Genomic DNA, 16327 nt, shown 5'->3' with positions numbered 1-16327 from the left:
CAGGTTGAGGAGGCAGTTGATTCCGGCGAACTTTTTACTTGGGGGCGTCTTCAATATGCCAATGGAGCGCGGGTTAAAACTGGCGATAAGTATAAAAATATTGTGAGGGGCAACATCGCACGCCAACAGTCGCAACTGATTCTAAACAGGCCAACAGCCGACGCGATATCTCAGCTTTGGCAAAGACCGTGGTAGTCTTGCTGGTGTCTTTCGTGATCATGGTCTCGATCATGCCTCTACCTGTCTCCAGAATCTGGAGGCCAAGCTCGTCTATGTTGTACGCTGAGACTCAAACCCAGGCAAACTATCCTGTCCACCAATATCCTCGAGGAAACTGGCAAAATCCACTCCTTTCCTTGTCAGACGACTTTTCAGTTCTCGCAGGGCCTCGCCTCGCCGTTCCTCCGTGAAGCCTCCCAGCTGGGACGTCTCAAACTGAACAATTTCAATCCAGCGGAAGAAGACGTCTTCTGCCCCGAGGCCTGCAAGCTTGGCCCTGAACTTCTCCAGGTTGTCATCTTGCTGCCCAGCCTCCTTGCTCGGCTGCGGAAGCTGCTCGTGCACATGCCAGACTAGCCACTGTTTCTTGTAATATACCAGTGCCAGGTTCTCAAGGTCCTTCAGTTGCACGGTCCCGTTATCCACCAACCGATGGGCATCCAGCATGGCCGTGAAGTCCAGATCCCAGTCCTTGTCGAGGAGAAGGTAGCCGGTCTTTGCGATGTAAGAGGTTCGCATAGCAGGGTCAACTTTGACCTTGATGGCCAATTCTTCGTCAATCCTCCAGGTCTTGATTTGATCTGGTATGTCCCCGACGAGCAACGGTGTATCCCAGCTTCTTCCTCTCCGGACAATGATCTCAGTGTCCCTGAAGCCCAGATTCCACCGCCATTGCCACGGCCCCATAAATCTAGAGTTCTTACTCCCAAGAAAGAATTCTCGAGGCCAACTGCCAATCAATGCAAAAATGGCATAGTCCACCATCAACAAAAACGTCCTGGAACTGATTATGTTCATGAGTTCGCCTGCCCCTGCAGTCTTCGTGTTGACGGTATAGGATGTATCATAGCCAAAGACCGTAATGATCTGCTCAAGATAGACTGGCGCTGCATAGTAGATTCGGACGCACAGCCCGACAATGATGAGAATATTGAGGAGTAGAGGAACAACGAAGACTCGCTTTTTCAAGCTCGCAGGTGTGTTATCGAGGTGAACGAGGTATATATGGTCGGTAGGAAGCGTCGAGAGGAATGGTCGAAGCGAGACGGGGGCATACTGGAAAGGTGTAGGAGGGCCGGAGGAAGAACTGGCCTGTGGTTTCGGGTTGAAGGAGGATGACGCAGCTGTTGACTTTGTACCTCGTTTTCCTCCAGAGCGAGCCATCGCGTCTATCCAGTCGGCGAGGTTGTATATTTATCGGCGGCAGTCTATCGCTGGCGCTGGTGTACTTTGGTCTGGCGGAAAGGCGGCCATCCACGAATCATGCGATTCACGTGAGTGTACCAGATGGCGAGTCATGCTATCAAAATCGGTCACTACATGCCTCTTTACCAACGGTCAGCCAATAATGATCGTATGCTGTACCCAGTAAAAAGCAGCATGAAGCCAAGCCAACTTTCGAGAACTCCGAAATGGGAGGCTGTAAACAGTGTGCAATGGGACTTAACGTCGCACTGGCAGTTTGACTATAAGTTTTGATTGCTGGTCCTAGGACTTGGTCGGGCTCCAACTGCCTAATCCGACGCGATGAGCTCGCCGGCTTCGAAAAGGATGCGCCTTTCGACGTCTCGGTCATCACTTTCCGGCAGGAAGAGCCTCCAAGGGGGGCAGTCAGCCCTTCCGCGACCGACCTCGGCGGTAGGTTCAATGCTAGAAGCCAGCCGTGGCTTCCTTGCTGACTCGGAACAGGCCGGGCATACCAGACATACGACTACGCAACCTACGTACGACTTCATCACGGGCGGGGCAGAGGAAAACACCGGGCAACCTTTACGACAATCGAGGTTGCGACAATCGTCAGTAACAAGGCCAGGTGAGATGGGGCGCCGTCAATGGGATACCACAAACCTTAGATACTGATGCTTTCGAAGATCATGCCCACGATGAGAACCTGCGGGCGAGAATCAACTCGCTCGAATATGAATTGAAGAACCTACAACAAGAACGGGGCTTGATAGCATTACAACATGACAAAGAGCTTCGAGACCAGCAGGCCAGGGCGGAGGCTGATTTCAAGAAGTACCAGGTGCGAACAAGGATTTCAGTGCGGAAGAGGCTCTGACTTACTCGTGTAGGCCGCCGAGAGTGCCGCCCAGAAGGCGATGCAACGGCAAGAGGCACTGGCCAAAGAACTCCGAGAGGCGCAGGACCAGAGCACCAACGAGAAGGCCGCCCTGGAGCGAAAGCTGCGCAATTTACAGGACCAGAACTCGTCACTCAAAGAAGACGCAGAGGATGCGCAAGCGCGACTGGCCGATCAAGAACGTCATTACAAATACCAACTGGACGATGTCGAGGCGAAGCGTGCGGCTCTTCAGGACACGGTCAATAACATGAAGCGAGAGCTTGACGACTTGACGCAGCATTTTGAATCGGTACAAACCCGCCTGTCACAACGAGACGACCAGGTTGCGGCACTGGAAGCTGAGGTGGCCTCGTTGAAATCGCATTCTTCAGATGGCGACGCACTCAATGTCCTGCAGAATCAGCTCTCCGAGCAGGTGTCGCATATCCGAAGACTCGAGGCAACCAATAGGGAGCAACTCGGCGAGCTGCGTCGACTGCGTGAAACTCACCGCAGCGTCCAAGTGGTAGAGGAGCAGAAACATGGGCTTGAAATCGAGTTACAAGTCTTGAAAGACGTCGAAAGGCAGTTGGGCGAGGCTCAGATCCAGAAAGAAATCCTAGAGGACGAGAAGCGAACATGGACAACACTGCTAGAAAGCGAGTCTGGAAACGGGGACGAACTGAAGTCCCCTGAGGCGGTGGTGAAAGCGCTCATTCAGCAGCGCATCGAGTACGCTTCGATTACGGACAGGCTCGGCACGGTGGAGAGTGATCTGGCCGAGAAAGATGAGATTATAAAAGCCCTTGAGGCAGAGAAGTCAACCCTGAAGGCCGAAGTGGACAAGTTGAGGTCAGCGCAAGCTGGACAAGGCGATAGAGTTCCCGACAACAAAGCCTACAAGCGACTAGAAAGACAACGAGTCCTGGCGGTCAAAGAGGTCGAATATTTGCGCGCCCAACTCAAGACATTTGACACCGAGGAAACGGTACTAATGGATAACCAGAACTTTGACGCCCAGCGCTCTGAGCAAATCAAGCAATTGGAAGCCTTGGTGGACCAATACAAAGCGGAGGTGCAGCAGCTCCATTCCGACCTCACGAAACTGGAGACGGCTCCTCCAGCAGCCCCTGCACCTCCGGAGGAGCCCCGAGGAACGAAACGTTCGGCGGATTCACAGGATGCGGGTGGCGAAAGCAACTCGCAGCTGGGGGCTTTGTTGCGCAAGAACAAGAACCTACAAATCGCATTACAGAAGACCGCTCAGCAGTCACAAATGCTGGCGACAGACTTGCAGGCCACCAAAAAGCAGCTGAAAGCCCTTCGTGAAAGCTCTAAGACACGAATTTTGGAGTTGCGAGACAACCCCACGGCCAACGCCGCGGCTATCAAAATGTCGACACTCCGCACGCTCAAGCAGGAAAACGCCGAGCTTCTCGCACAGCTGCATGGAGAGGATCTTCAGAGCGTGAAGATGGTCCCTACGAGTACCGTGGATGCACTCAAACTGGATCTGAAAGATATGGAGATGGTAGTGGCGGAAAAGGAGAAGCGCATGCGGCGGCAGCGGGAAATTTGGACGCAGAAAGCGGCCGAGTTCCGAGACGTTATCGCCAGCGTGTTGGGATACAAGGTCAATTTCCTCCCCAACGGCAAAGCCAAGGTGTCAAGCCTATATTACGGTCACTCTCAGGATGCAGACGAGGACAGTGAAGTAGAAGAAGAAAATTACATTGTCTTCGATGGAGACAACGGAACGATGAAGATCAGTGGAGGCCCAGACAGTGCTTTTGGTGAAGAGATCAGAGAGCTGGTCAACTTCTGGGTCAAGGAGAAGAAGCAGATCCCCTGCTTTCTAGCTGCCATGACGCTGGAGTTCTACGAGAAATTCGGGAATGGTTCCAAGCCGGACGAGGGCGATCATCAGCAGTGACGTAAATACAAAACTCACAACTTTGTTGGCCGAGATGCTAAGCCTTATGGCTTGCCTGGTGCCGTGGCCGATTCTTCAGCCTTGAGATGTGGATTGATTCTGCTGGGGCAACTACTGCGCCGAAAAGAGTCTAGTACTTCCGATAGAGGATTAGCGTCACTTGAAGTGCACGGCCCGGATTGATAGCTGCCGAGCCTAAATCTATCACATCTCAGCTATCTTCGCGAGGTGCCAGCCGTGTGATAATCGTCCTCAACCCGTTCACATCGAGGGCATACTGCTTGTACACGCCGCCCGAGATACGTCGGGTAGCATGACTTCACAAGGCCCTGAGTAATCACCATATTCGAGGTTATTATGCGCGAAGAGTGTCGGCGCAAGTGTGCTGTTCCAGCGGCCCCGCATCAACACGAAGCGCTCAACAAGGACTTCGGCAATCTTCGGTTCGACGATGGAGCGTGGCGTCAAGGATGATGCTCTGCAGAGACTCATTGACTGACTTCCAAAATGTCACCTCGGTTTCTATTCGTCAACAAGGACGCCGGTAGCGCATCCTTGACTCGCAGTAACGCCTCCGAGCAATCGTCCATTAATTCCCATGTTCAGCGCGGTCGGAAACACAACCGTTCCGGATCCAACCGTGGCCGCTACAACCACCAATTCAGGCAAAGCTTTATCAGAGAGGAATCCAACACTTCAACCGACTCGTCTAAGACAAGTTTGACTAGCACAGACGGCGACTCTTCCTACTCAGCCGCGAATCAAGAGTCCAGCGAGGAGCGCGACGCCATTGCAACAACCCTGCCTTCTCATCCTCGTCATACGAGGCGTGTTTCGCGTGCTCATCCCCAAAAGCCACGCCTACCAAAGAACTCAGTTGCGGGCGTCGATGTGTCCGAGAGGTACGAGCTGGCCAAACAGTCGGCCGCCAAAGGATCATCAGCTGTGCTCCTGAATTTTGCCGAGAATAGCAAGCAGATTGCGGATTCTCCGGCGGATATTACCCAGGTCATCAGCGATTCTCTGGACCCTTTTGGCCAGTCAGTGGTCAAGCTTGATCCTCATGTCGCCAAATTGTGCTCATATTTCTGCGAAAAATATCATCCTAGTGTATGGGATGCAGAGAGCAGGACGTCTCCCGGAGGCTCGTACACTTATCAAAACTCTGCACCAGCCGTGATCCGACGTGCAATGCAAAATGAGGTGGAGATGAATGCAATTCTTGCCTGTATGGCAGCCAGGATCGAGAATGTGGACCTGATTCCGGGCCAAGGCACTGATAAGTACATGGGAAACGCCCTCACGGCCGTGCGGCGGCGCTTCAGCTCCGCCTCGAAGCATCAGCTTCTTTTGATTATCTTCCACCTCTATGCGGGTGAAGCCTATCGGCAGAACTATGCAGCAGCCAAGATCCACATGCGAGCAGCAAAGGCACTGTTCGCTTCATGGGGTGGGCTTGGCCAGGTTCCCGATCCCTGTGTGAAGGAACTCTTCATCATAGGTGATGGCCACATGTCTGCCGTTCTCCTGGAGCCATGCGATCTACCGTGCGAATATGACCCCGGACCTTACTGGACTGTCACCCCGCCGGCTCTTCAATTAGCGGCTGAACCGAACCTCAGCAGTATCGCACCGGCCTTGCAGGCGAAGATAGCTGGTGGCTATTTCCCAGATGAGCTAGCAGAGATTGTCAAGGAGACGGTCGAATGCGTCTGGGTTTTGACGAACGCGGCCGCGGGTTCGGTAGAGGCCACCAAAAACGCAGCGAGATGGGTCCAATGGCGGCACGCCGCTATAAGATATCGCCTGCTTGCCATGAAATTCTCGAACACTTGCCATGAGGCCCTACGGGTTGCTCTGCTTATGTGGATCCTTACGACTATGGTCGTGCTGGGTTTGCGAAGATTGGGATATTTGATTGCTCCCAAACTGCAAGCAATCCTGCAGCGTCAGAGTAATGCCCAGACTGAATGGGTCGGAGTCACTGATGTCAAAATTTGGATTCTCAGCGTTGGGGCCATGTGTTCAGCTGTTGATAGTGAAGTGGAAGACTGGTTTCTTGAAGAACTCTTCAAGACTGGCCTGGGGAAACTTGTGCGGAAAGCTCAGTCGACTCATCCCGACCTGGATAGCTTCGAGGTCTTGAAGACTTTTCAAGAGAAGTTCTTCTATCATGACCCTGTCCAACACCTCAGACTGAAAAGGCTCGCCTATCTGGTCGACGGCCGCATGCGGAACGCAGGATTGGACAGCAACCCGGCTGAACCAATCAACAGGTCAGTCCCGATATCTACATGAAGAAGAACACCTTTATGTTACGGAAGCTGTGATTGTTTCTGAGGCTTGCAAGGACGACTTGTGAACTTTGACAGTAACAAGGCCTTCACCGGGAGGCTGTCGGTCAAAGAGGTCTTAAAATATTATCAATGAATGAACGAGACTTAACTGAATGGATGAACCTGCAGACGAGGCTACGGAACCAGCAAGATAAGGAAGCACCGGCCGGGTCCATCTGTCCTTGGTCTTAACTCAGTGGCTCACCGACCAGGCTAATGTACCCGAGGGTATCAACTCTGGGTGGCCTTCATCGACGTTAAAGCCAGCAACTTCCCGCGCGGAGCACTGGGCCCCAGTTTACAAGTTGCCCGCTGCCAGGACGTACCAGGTGAGACACAGCCATGCTTGATGAACATATTCGGGCCACATACGGAAATGACAGCGCACCGCTACTCGATCCGATCGATATGGTTCCAACATTGATCGGAGCACCTAACAAGGAGCCTCCCGTAAATTACTGTCTCTGGCTAGGAGCCTGACTTGGGGCAGGGCTCGCGGCTTTGACATGTACATTACGTGTCGCTCTCATGATTGCGTCGGTTGTATACACTGACACAAAGCGGCAGTCGGGGCTGGGATAGCCGCAATACGCGGGCGGCTTATTAGTTCTTCGGCGCAAGTTCCGGAGTTGCTGCGAGAGCACGTTCAATCATTGGAAATCGTATGGCTGGGGGCTTGCTTCGCAATGAGAGGGAGTTCCATGTTAAGAGGGTCCCACTTGGCGCATACCTCATGGAAAGCACAGCAAAAGGTGCTTGACCTCTAGGGTATGGATATCAGGGTGGAGTTCAAGACCATGGACAGACCGGTTGTTGTGTCCACGCTCAAGCACTGCTGATGGACCGAAGGTTAGCTGCCCCGATGGGGTACGCTGTGTTGGAGTTGGAATATAACAACACGTTGGGCGGAGGAGAATCACAGCGAAATTGGCCTGACCTGATAGATAGACATTGTTTGATGGTACACGCAAGCCTAATTTCGATGCGGCCCCGGTGGGCAGAGAAGATCGAAAAAGGGGGCAGATCACGGGGAGTGGAGGTCGGTACGGGGAAAAGTTGTTGCGGACACTGCGCTTGCCCAGAGTTCAAGTTGTACGACAATCTATAGTAGTAGGTACGTACCACACACTTGCGGTACATCTGGTTGTTTGTCTTGACTTCATTATCTCGTAAACCTCAAGACTGGAAACTTTGCTTGAGGAGCATCCTGCTTATGGATTTCCACTCCAGGGTCCCCAATTTCTTCTTGCTCCCGAGCCGAGAATCTCACATTGACCAAGGCAATGCTGTCTGAATCCCTCGGTACCTACATTTAGGACTGGAAGGCCATGAATGAAGCCACTACCTACCCAGTAAAGGGACGCCGAACAAAGACCTACACTCCTACGGACTACGCACCTCGCACGCGCCGTGACATTTTCAAGGCTGCCGAACAAGCGAGCATGTTGGGGGAGACTTGATCAAAATGGACTCGCATGCTTCGCTCGGTAGTTGGTCACGCAGCAATATCTGTCCCTGCATTCACTGCTCCCTCACATGCGCCGTCTCTACCCTCGATCAAGAATTTTCTGCTCCTCCCTCTTGCCTTACCGATCCTGATCCGAAGTGTTTTTCATTATTCGCCTTTCGGCTGCCTGTTGCGTTGGTGGAGCTTTCTTCCCTAAAAGTCAGCAAGCTGCGAGCAGGGGGTACATTTGAGACCTTGCAGCAGGACATCGCCATGACTGTGTCAGCCCGACTCGGACTCCCAATCCTTTGCCTCGAAAAATGCCTGCCGATACGAGGTTGCAGCGACAAACGAACTAATGGACAGCAGCGCAGGGTCCGATTGATTCCACCGGAAACGTCTTATCATTGAGCGTGGAGTATGAGCCAGTGAAGAATTGATGGACCCACGAATTCCATGGCAAAGATGCTGGGTACCGACCTTCACCTTGCGGATACACCTTGCTGAACATGGCATTTGCGGAAGATGTCGCCAACGGTTTGGAGGCCCTAGATAATGAAAGTCCGCAGCGCTAACCTTGGTCCCGGGAGCCAGGAAGGAACCACGTCTGACTTCTCACTGTTGACTGGCTGATACATGCATCAAGCGCGGTTGAAGTCCGAAGACAGCGGCTCCAAGGCAGGCAGAAGTAGACTTCTCGAATGTCGTGATGGAGAATACATGGCCAATATCGCTTTGCGCAAGCATTCTCACTGGTGGACTGTGAGCGCCATCACCACACACCCGGACCGCGCCCACGGCACCAGCAGGAATTTTATCAGAGTTACCGAAGTCATGATAAAGATTACGCATAGATCAACATCCACTACATAACGCGCAACCAGTAGGATGCGACTCGTCCCTTACAGATACAGCTTGGCGCAAGGTGCCAGCCGTCCCGAGGAAGAACCCAACACCATTAGGGACAATCTAGCGGGAAGTCCACGAGTCGCCAAGGCCAGTACCTGCAGAAGCCTCGATAGAAAGGCCAGTACCGGCGAGACTTTTACAGAACTTGAGAATCGCTAGGAAAAAGACTATGAAAATCCACTCCATAACCCACATGGAAAACGGTGGTTTTCGGTCCTGGCACGCTTTGCTTCTTTGAGCGGTTTGCGCCGCTACAATATTCGCCTTTGGGTCATGAATCACACGTTGCAACGAGATTTTTTTCGGCTCATGAGGTATGCTACAACCTGCGCATGACTGGGCTTCGAGACGGCTTGACAGCATTCTGTGCGAGAGGTGTCAATCAAGAAAGTCTCAGCAGTCCAGGTGCAGCGGTCAGACATTATGCGCCAATGATTTGCACAGTTTGACCGGACCACCTTGCATATTGCTGCAGGTTCAGTCCGACGTCTAGAGGTCTTGCAGGATCCTGCAGTAACAACAACCCTCGTCGTAAAAACTGCCAGCCGTCACGGTCGGTGATGCGAAGTTCTCAGACCTACAAACCTAGCTCCTCTATCTCCGACAGGACAATTCAATGGCAGAGTTTTCCCGACTTGGTAAGATGGTGGTAAAAGTCCGGAAGACTGGGGTATTATTGGACGGCTTCTTACCCTGGGGCGTTCGGCCGTTCTTTTCTACAAGGGCACTTCCACCGCAGATCCCATCATGATCCATCCGGACATGTGTTGGAAGCTGTATCGCTGCTCGATGATGGACAAACATGGATTCGTGCCACGACTAATTGTGCGTTGGCGGTCTTTGGGGGTTTGGTCTTGGCCCGAGGACTTGACGCACGGGCCCAATTGCCACGATTCTGGATCTGACCAGCATCAGGCATTAGGATTGGACAAACTTCACCTTGCATCTGGTTGCCCGCGCGCGCTCTGCACATTCCAGGAGCTGACGTGTGTTGTCGCGGCGCGAAGCAATATACACACCCCCGAGTCATGCCTCTTTGGGACCCAGCCCCTTCTATCTGTCAAAGTGCCAGAGGCCGAAATGAGAGCAATGTTCGAGTCCGATCTACGACGCCGGTTGACGTAGGGGATGGACTAAGCGCCAGTTGGCGCCAGGTACCGAAACCAACAGTCGACTTCATTCGCCAGGTGCCTGGAAATTGGCTGAGGCTAAACTGAAGCTAGGCCGTTTCATTGAAGCGGGCCCAGGTCTTCGACCGCCTACAAACCCAAGCAAAGACAGGGGGATGCTGAACTCCTGGGCCCGTCGCACGCCACGGGCATGGGTCAGCCGCCGGTCTCCATCCCCGGCGGAGCTTGTCAATTGGTCCCGTTGCTGCAACCCTCTGCGGTGCCTGGGTCCGCGTCTCCCTGGGTCTCTGTTTGTTGCATCTCTGCTTTGCTTGGTCTGTTCCTATCTCTCTCCTCCTCCTCTCCTTCTCTTCTGTCAAGTTCGTGTCCACCGACGGGATAGTTATAACCCTCACCCACAGACGTTTTTTGCAAACGTCGTCCTCTCATTTTTCCCAGCCGTACCAGCTTACGCTCGCGTTCACTCTTTCACGCGAAAGCCAGTTCGCTTCGTCACTCCCTCTTTCCCCTATACACTCCTTACAGAGACTCGATCTGTGATCGTCCCAAACAAACGCGAAACCACTCACTCCTTTATCCAGCGAACATCGCTTTCAACGCAACATCTTCTCTTGACCGGACCTCAAGAGAAAACACAACTCTCCAAACAAAAAATCAAGACTCGCAAAAATGCGTTGCACAATGAAGTCCTTGGTGCTGGCCACCCTTGCGATCGGCCAAGCATATGCTGCCAGCCTCGGCCACATTCACTCGGCCTTCCACAACCATGCCCGCAAGCATGATCACGCTGAAGTCGAGTAAGACAACATTGGGAACCTGTTACACAAGACGCTAGGAGTCACTGACACTTGGACCATAGGAAACGTGCCACAGCCTTGACTGCCACGGATGCCAGCAAACTCACCTCTTTGGGCGTTGCGAACCTGGGTGTCAACTCTGCCGTTGCCAACGGCCATGCCTGGCTCGGCACTGACGGTCCTTACCTGAACGAATTCGTCAACGAGTCCGGTGAAGATCTGATCCTTGTGGTCTGGGGCGTTGCCGGCTCCTGGATCAACGCCGTTCAGCCATCCATCACCGCCTCCATCCCGGCTGGAGAGTCGATCAAGGTCTCATTCGCCGATGGTGCATCGGGTGCTTGGACCGCCATTTACTCGGACACCTCTCTCGTCAACGGCCAGGCTTCCAACACCTGGGGTGAATTCACTTTCGGCCAATACGGCGTGGTCGACGTTTCTCGCGAGGTCAACATGAGCGGCCACTCGATGAGCATTGTCGGCCCTTCGTGCACCAGCGACATGAACACCTGTGTCTTCAAGTGCAGCTCCGGCAACTCCTGCATCACCGGTTACGAGCTGATCAACTGCGAAAACGGTTCGCAAGTCGGAGCCAACTACGGCACTTACGACGGCGCGCCATCTGGTGGATGTGGTGGTATGGGCTCCAGCGCCACTCTCAAGACCACCTTCTCTTAGATTATCCTTGGGCTTCAAGACTACTTCTATCGACGACAGCACGGAGTTGGTGGTGGTAGATATTCATGAAACTGGGTTTTCTATCTCCCGATTTGTTTGTCAGAGGGCAAATCGACATGACAATTCAGAAGGTGTCGTCAGCCTGATCCAATGGGCTTATGATTATTGGTATCTATCTATGACACTCTTACCTCTTGCACTTACCACTTGGTAAACATTCTACTACATTCCTTTTCGTTGGGTCTTTGTGGATGTGTTGGACCATGGGCATGTACGCTGGCTTCCTCCTTTGGGTTGTGTTGTGGGATGATACTTGGTATGGTCAGGTGTGTTGGCGACTGTGGACTATATTTACTATATATACTGTTGCTATGTGCCTACTATACCTACCGACACTGACCATCGGACAAATCAGCACAACTCCTTGGGAGGCCGAGGCTGCTGTGGGCCAGGTGTTTTTGAATGCTTATAACCTTGAAAAATCCACCTAGGACTCTTCTTCTCTTTCTTACTTTTGTTTTCTTGTCTGTTCTTGTGTGTAGTACTTACGTCACTTGCAGACGCAGGTAGGTGTCTCCTCTTGATGCTTACTCGGACATACAACGTTGTACATGCAACCACCCACCTTTAAGCAAGGTCACATCCAGCTGTGTAACCACGCCCGGCATGGACTTTTCGTCCTACATGTTCGCAGGATAGTGGCAGGACATGACGGAGCCGCAGAGTCAGAGTCACACAGCCAAGTCGAGACATGGACGCATCCGTTCCAATTCTGGTTGTGGTATTGGTGGCTGTACTCCGGTTAGATTTGGGGCTTTGGTCTATGGTCACTTTTTAAAGGAGACGTCGTCGTGAGTGGGAGCCTCAACCTCGAGTCTCGATGTTGATGTCGTGGCCACTGGCACCACCCCACTGCATCAGGCAGCCAAGTAAGTCTTACTATCACTGCAATGGTTGAGGTTTGAGAGGTGTCACTGTCACGTCGCGTATGGAGCATGAATCCATGACACGACTTCTTTGCGATTATTGTTGTATTGTGCGTGTTAGTGTTGTAGTGGTATTGGACTTGGATATCATCTTCCACCTCGCACTGCTTGCCTTACCTCTTATCCTACGCCTCGTGTTATTTCATTTCATTTCGTCGCATCGCATCACATCACATCGCATTAGGTCGTGCTATGTCGGCTGCCGTCGTGTCTTTTTACTTGTCAGCAGACAGTATTACAGTGCAGCATTCCATTCCCCCAGAGCCGCAGACACATAGACAGACAGGCAGACAGGCAAACAGGCAGATAGGCGCCTGCTGAAGCATTGAATGTATGGCTGGGGAGCAAAAAGGCTTCTTTCTGACGGGTCTGCTCTGGTCTATAAGCCACACGGTGTGAGTGTGAGTGTGAGTGTGTCATGTCGAGTGGCGTGGCTTCTGTGGGGATCCGAATCCGTACCTATGCGTGTCAGATGTCCATGTCCACGTCGTCGGCAGTCTGCATGAACTGCCGGCTGTGTGACTGTTCTGTTGTGGTGGGTGAAGCTTGAGAGCACAAGGAAGGTTTGCGTGGGGGGTTCTAGATGAACATCGTCCCGCCCATCATATTTGCCCACTGGCAGGCTAATCTTGGGAAGAAGTCATAGACCTTGCGGTATGTACAACTTACAATGGACACCGTGAGCTCCATGGCAGTGCTCCCATCCGAGTTTGTACAACTTGAAGCGCGAGAAAGGCCTATCAAGAACGTCATCACGTGAAATCCTAAAATGTAAATATAAACCCACCAAAGACATCAACGGAGTCTGAGAATCACCGTACATCAAACACCGGCGATGCTATATCTAGCTCATCAAGATGGGGTCGCTGTGTCACGAGGTGGAAGTCCTGAATACCTCTTCTTTCAGTTCCGAGCATTTTTGGGTCGCCGTTGATGGTTGCTGGTTGAACTGACCGGGCTTAACTTGGGACGATTGTGAAAATCGACTTCGAGTCAGCCTTGTGCGTCTGGTGGTCATGTACTGCAGTGGACGGTCACTGCGGCGAGGCTGCGACGCATATCTGTGCAGCGTATAATGTACAGCTGAGGGTTGATGTCCGTCATGATGCCGTCAATCACGGTGTTTCTCGCTCGAGCTTGGGACATCGAGCACAGAAGCAATGCAGTGATGAAGGGCCGTGTCTAGTGCCTACCTAGGTGACCGGACAGTGCTGGGCTGGAATCAGATCGGTTTGCACCTGACTAACATTACAACGACCCTCCACGACGGTCCCAACATTACAGCGTCAGTTGGTGGTCTCATGGTGCCATACCGATTATGACGGTTATGAACCGTGCCTCGATACGGGCTGCGCAGTCCGGAGTGCTGAAGATGGCTCATGACTCTTTTGGTTTGCTCTGACTCCTTCTTGTCATCTCCGTGGAAAAAGCTCACTCTTCTAAGACTGGCACAGCATGCTCTTTCCGACAGCCGAAGGTCACCTATAAGACCTAGACTTCGGCCTGCCGGGATCACGGTGTGCTAAACCGCATCAAGGTTTTCTGTCGCCAGACATAACCGGGCAGGGTGTTTCGCAGCGGAGCTGTAGATAGCACTTTGCGTCACCAAAGAATTTATCTACAAAGCTTACAGCACGTATTATATGGATCTGACCGGGCCGTTGCAAAGCCTAGATCTGCCGTGGTTATGTGATATGTGCCGGATGACTCGGGCACCAACCTGAGTTTCTGGTGCAGTCGCGCGAGACGAGTTACCCTTGCACCGGTTGCGCTCGATTCCAGGTGGTCCGGGGCCTCATGGGCGCTGAGCCTTCTTATAGGCTATGCTGATTCATTCTCACCGGTCTCGAATTCTTTGTGTCCGGTGCGAAATGTTGATCAGCATGAATCCGAGCTGTTCAGATCTCAGATCCCGTCGGATATTCCATCGGCACACATACAAGGTATCGGGGTTTGGTCTCAAGGAATAAAACGGCTCACTCAGACGACAATGCTCATGCTGCCAGTACAAACACCGGGTCTATCGGGAGACGTACATCATCCCGGCTGGTCAAACCAGCTGGCAGAATGGCTATCATCACTTTTCACACGCACGCGAAGGATAATAAGCGGACACGCCACTTCAACAACAATCAAGTGGTGGGAATGTCAAACATATGATCGTCCGCAGCGGCACCCATGTGTTCTAAACTGTTCTCACGTTACCCGGGAAGTACTTCTCTGATATGCTCCCGAGAAAGCGTCGATCTCGATAAGTACGGGCATAGATTGCTATTTGTGGAAAGGGGAAAGACCTGGAATGGCTGGGTTCGCGGAGAATTGCGCCTCGCGTAAAAATGGGTAATTGTTTGCGCGGTGATGACCAGGGTATCCCGAACATGGCCCAGTATCCCATGCCTGCGCGAAATTATCCAGCCATGAGACTCTTTATCGAGAAGGCAGAAGGAAAGCTGACGACCGGTCTGTGGTGAGGGTGCACGTCGCCTTATTATATTCGCGCACTCAGTGCCACCGGCAGGCTGCGCTATGGGCTGTGAGATGGATTGCATCTCTCTGGTAACACGAACTATCCGCTATTGGCTTGGCCATTTATTCGAAGCGAGGGAGACAATCTCGCCTCGGGTCGCTTAGCTAAGGTGCCCCCTGTTGAAGGGCAATATCCTGGGTTGGTGGGAGGTGACGGGATGGCAGATCAAGAGGCGTCCACCCCCCGCAACCCCAGATATTCGGCTTCCCACCCAAGCTTTCCACCGACCATCTGGTTCTCCGTGCGTCCGTTGCATCTTCTTATCTACCTTATACGCATCCCCAGCTTTACACTCAATCACGCTCGACAAGAAAAACCTCATGCGGCGTCATCAACTATGATCGGATGTGCGCCAAATCATGGCTCCCGCCTACCATCAAGGAGAATTCCAGGGCAAATGGACCGCTCAACCCATCATTGTGGTCACTTGCATGACCCTGTCCCTCTATAACTGTTTGGAACTGCTCCTCATCATCTTCACCACCTTTCGAGAATGGCGCGGCCTCTACTTTGTCTCCCTGGTTGTCGCCTCGATCGGGATTGTTCCCTATTGCGTCGGCTATATCCTGGAATACTTCGCAATCACCGCCTTCTGGGCCTGCATGATGCTAGCCACGATCGGCTGGGTCATGCTCATTACGGGTCAAGCATTTGTCCTTTATTCCCGACTGGGACTGATCCTGCAAAATGAGACTGTCCTGCGCGCGATCAAGTGGATGATCATCGTCGACGCTCTCATCTTCCACACGGCCACCACGGTGATCCAGTACGGCAAGAGCTATGGCAGTGAACAGCCCGCATTCACCCGAGCGCTCTTCTACATGGAAAAAATCCAGATGACCGGCTTCTGCATCCAGGAATTCATCATCTCGGGGATATACCTGTGGAAGACGGTCCAGCTTCTCAAGCTGATATCGCGAAAGGGCACCCGTCGGGTCATGTACGAGTTGTTCATTATCAACACCATAATCATCTTGATGGATATCGCATTGTTGGCCCTGGAATACAAAGGGTTGAGGTCGATGGAGAGAGCGTTCAAGTCGCTCATCTACTCGTGCAAACTCAAGATGGAATTTGCCGTCTTGGGGAAATTGGTCAACCTGGTGCAATCGAGTTCCCGGACATTATCCAACGCCCTTGCCGACGTGGATTCCTTTGTGTCTCCCTCGACCGCCAGTTACCGTCAGCCAATTTTGGCCGAAAGCGATCCGGTACCAGACTGGATGGCAAAACTTGAGAATCGTCCTACCATGCACATTGAGAACGTGGAAGCAGAAGGACGAGGGCTGTCCGTTTGAGC

The 16327-nt window shown here is 52.6% G+C and overlaps 5 protein-coding genes across 5 annotated transcripts; 4 read left to right on the top strand and 1 right to left on the bottom strand.

The window, feature by feature from the left end:
* Nucleotides 1-270: 270 nt before the first annotated feature.
* HMPREF1120_01824 (uncharacterized protein) lies at nucleotides 271-1383 on the bottom strand (the record flags this gene model as incomplete). Its single annotated transcript, XM_009155849.1, has 1 exon — nucleotides 271-1383. One exon carries the CDS (start codon nucleotides 1381-1383, stop codon nucleotides 271-273), a length of 1113 nt encoding a protein of 370 aa, XP_009154097.1.
* A 363-nt stretch (nucleotides 1384-1746) lies between these two features.
* On the top strand, nucleotides 1747-4217 carry HMPREF1120_01823 (mitotic spindle assembly checkpoint protein MAD1; the record flags this gene model as incomplete). The annotated part of the gene is made up of 4 exons (XM_009155848.1): nucleotides 1747-1857; nucleotides 1909-2032; nucleotides 2091-2245; nucleotides 2295-4217. 4 exons carry the CDS (start codon nucleotides 1747-1749, stop codon nucleotides 4215-4217), a joined length of 2313 nt encoding a protein of 770 aa, XP_009154096.1.
* Nucleotides 4218-4724: 507 nt separating this feature from the next.
* On the top strand, nucleotides 4725-6515 carry HMPREF1120_01822 (uncharacterized protein; the record flags this gene model as incomplete). The annotated part of the gene is made up of 1 exon (XM_009155847.1): nucleotides 4725-6515. The coding sequence occupies one exon, from the start codon at nucleotides 4725-4727 to the stop codon at nucleotides 6513-6515; it is 1791 nt and encodes a 596-aa protein (XP_009154095.1).
* A 4205-nt stretch (nucleotides 6516-10720) lies between these two features.
* Nucleotides 10721-11514, top strand: HMPREF1120_01821 (uncharacterized protein; the record flags this gene model as incomplete). The annotated part of the gene is made up of 2 exons (XM_009155846.1): nucleotides 10721-10836; nucleotides 10899-11514. The coding sequence occupies 2 exons, from the start codon at nucleotides 10721-10723 to the stop codon at nucleotides 11512-11514; spliced, it is 732 nt and encodes a 243-aa protein (XP_009154094.1).
* Nucleotides 11515-15386: 3872 nt separating this feature from the next.
* HMPREF1120_01820 (uncharacterized protein) lies at nucleotides 15387-16325 on the top strand (the record flags this gene model as incomplete). The annotated part of the gene is made up of 1 exon (XM_009155845.1): nucleotides 15387-16325. One exon carries the CDS (start codon nucleotides 15387-15389, stop codon nucleotides 16323-16325), a length of 939 nt encoding a protein of 312 aa, XP_009154093.1.
* Between the last annotated feature and the right edge of the window lie 2 nt (nucleotides 16326-16327).

The sequence above is a fragment of the Exophiala dermatitidis genome (genome assembly GCF_000230625.1).
Source record: "Exophiala dermatitidis NIH/UT8656 unplaced genomic scaffold supercont1.2, whole genome shotgun sequence".
Taxonomy (NCBI): domain Eukaryota; kingdom Fungi; phylum Ascomycota; class Eurotiomycetes; order Chaetothyriales; family Herpotrichiellaceae; genus Exophiala; species Exophiala dermatitidis.
Note: the sequence above shows the minus strand (reverse complement) of the source record. Positions and strands in the feature narration are given on the sequence as shown.